The sequence below is a fragment of the Austrofundulus limnaeus genome, unplaced genomic scaffold, assembly GCF_001266775.1.
Source record: "Austrofundulus limnaeus strain Quisiro unplaced genomic scaffold, Austrofundulus_limnaeus-1.0 Scaffold554, whole genome shotgun sequence".
In the NCBI taxonomy this organism is placed as follows: Eukaryota; Metazoa; Chordata; class Actinopteri; order Cyprinodontiformes; family Rivulidae; genus Austrofundulus; species Austrofundulus limnaeus.
In genome coordinates, this window is record NW_013952956.1 from 116,601 (window position 1) to 119,107 (window position 2,507).

At 39.5% G+C, this 2,507-nt stretch overlaps 1 protein-coding gene across 1 annotated transcript in view; it reads left to right on the top strand.

Annotated features, from left to right (window-relative positions):
• Nucleotides 1–2,507, top strand: part of lcmt2 (leucine carboxyl methyltransferase 2) — a gene marked incomplete at both ends in the record, with an annotated part of 15,178 nt that overhangs the window by 3,917 nt on the left and 8,754 nt on the right. The window contains 2 exon segments of the mRNA XM_014026449.1: nt 617–773; nt 865–1,054. Coding sequence (XP_013881903.1) covers nt 617–773; nt 865–1,054 — 347 coding nt within the window.

Below are 2,507 nucleotides of genomic sequence, written 5' to 3' on the forward strand. Positions count from 1 at the left end.
GACTGCTGGATATGGGCACCAGTGAACCACGCAACCCTGAAAAGGAAGAAGCGTGTACAGAAAATGGATGGATGGATGGATTTATTAATACTGTATTAATTACATTATTTATTTATTTATTTATTGTATTTTGAATAAAACGGCTCTCCATAAGTATGGAGACATACATATAGAGATTGCATATTTTAGTTTTATTTTGTGTCACTTTTATTTTGTAAAGCTACTTTACATATTTCAGGGACTTTTTTATTTTGATTTTATTTTAGCTACACAGCTGCTGTAAAAAATGTATGTTTTGCCACTGTTGCACAGTGCTGTTTAAGTTATGTAAATTGTGTGTATCCTGCCATCATTGCAATACCCCTGTTTTATTTTTTATTCATTGGTTATTGTTTGGTTTGTATTTGTTATGAATGTTGTTTTTAATGCTTTTAATCTGGAACTTGTCACAAACCAGTCTCCCTCAGTGGATCAGTGAAGTATCTTTCTAAGTATTTATTTTTAGCTACTTATAGCTTTTGTTGCTTTTAGCCTTGTCAACTAGTTTCARTATTTTTATCAGTGAAGTTAGCATTCACACTGCGTTTGGTCTAGTTGTGTATCTGTGTGTTTTCAGGGCCTGTTTATGTGTCCAGCAGGAAGTATCTCCTGTTAGGGTTGGATGTTAGAGACGAGTCCCAGTTGGAGGAAGCTCTGGGTGCAGCTGGGCTGGACTGGGCTGCACCCACCCTAATTCTTTCTGAAGTGGTGCTCACCTACATGGAAACACAGCGGTACAGTTGATACAGTGCATGTACACAGAGAGAGAACCATATTTATACACGGAGGTTTCATCACATCACTCTGCGGCTGCTGTTTCTTCAGGTCGGATGCTGTGATCAGCTGGGCAGCAGAGCACCTGCCACAGTCTCTCTTTGTGATGTACGAGCAGATTCGTCCGCACGATCCATTCGGTCGCATCATGCAGGAGCATTTTGTGAAGCTGAACTCAGCCCTGCACGGCCTGCAGCAGTACCCCGATACGTCYGCACAGAGACGCAGGTTCCTTGACAAGGCCAGTACAAAAACACACTTTACACATCTGACTGCATGACTCATTCTGCAACTAGAGCTGCTGCTTTTCAGCAGAGACACTTTTATACAAACTGAATACACCTGTCCACTGGAGCTAAGGCCTGCGTCACACGGCAAAATTTTAAAACTGTCGGCTGATTTTCAAAGACTGATAGAGCTCACATATGAGGATCAAAAATCATGGATATAACAGGTTTGGTCCTACAGCAGGGTTATTCAACTAAACTGCTCCGGGGGCCACAGTTACCGGTCAACAGCTGAGGGCCGAACATCCAGCAATTAAAGTTATTATGTAAATAAACYAAGTATTACAAAGATATGTTACCTTTGAATTAGTTTAATTTGCTGCATTTAATCATGAGTACAACATACAGAACCCTATAAAAGTAGTGATACTTAAACATTATCAAAAACAAAAAAACACATTATACCCCCTTTTTGACACAAATAATATTTTAACATCTCTGACTTGCCAAATTTTTAAACCAATTTTATTTTCACTTTCATCATTTTATCTTCAACTGCTYGTAGTTTTAACTGGCTTGAGTGTTCATAGAAATGGTTTTTACCAGCTTATAACCAAGGTTCTGACGTTTCTGTAGACACCAAACATGTCTATGTTTATCTAAAAAACTTAGAGTAATTTAAGTAGAAAATCGGGGGTTTGGGCTTAAGAGATGAATGAACCAATTGGCGGGCCGAACTTTGGTCACTCGTGGGCCAGATGTGGCCCGCAGGCCACCAATTCAATAGCCCTGTCCTACAGTGTGTGMTGTACAGCCACACAGCAAGAGACAACACACCACACACAGACAGATATTTAATTTATGAACATTCAGATGTCAGATGTAAAATCATGAGAGACTTCCTGAAATCTTGTGAGAATTCAGATATCACAGGCATTATCTCGCGTGACCTTCAGAGAGACGTGAGTTCAGAGTAAATAAACATTTGAGACGAGGAAGAAACAACATTGATCATTTGTGGACTATTTTTAACTGAGAAAAAAATCATTCAAATTGACCTTTAACGTCAAGCAGACTTTCTGGTGAGTCATGACAGTTTTTATGTCTTGGGTAATTTGGATTCCCCTCCGTGTTTACGTCACCTCACCTTCTGATTGTCTCATGACATCTCTCTGACATGTCTCATTCAACAGGCTGAGAGCTCATTTGTTCTCAGGTGAACACCACACGCTGTGATATCAGGACAAAAATCAAAGATGTCAAATATCCCCAATTTGAGGTCGGAGCAGTCCCGATGTCCTTCTGAGCTGACTAGATCACTCTTAAAGGGCCAATATTATATGTTTCTCAGGCATATATTTAAATACTATACCATAATAAAGTAACTCTGGCTTCGTTCACACTGCAGGCAAATCCGACCCAAATCTGATTTTTTTGACCCATCTGACTCATATCCGATTTTTTTAT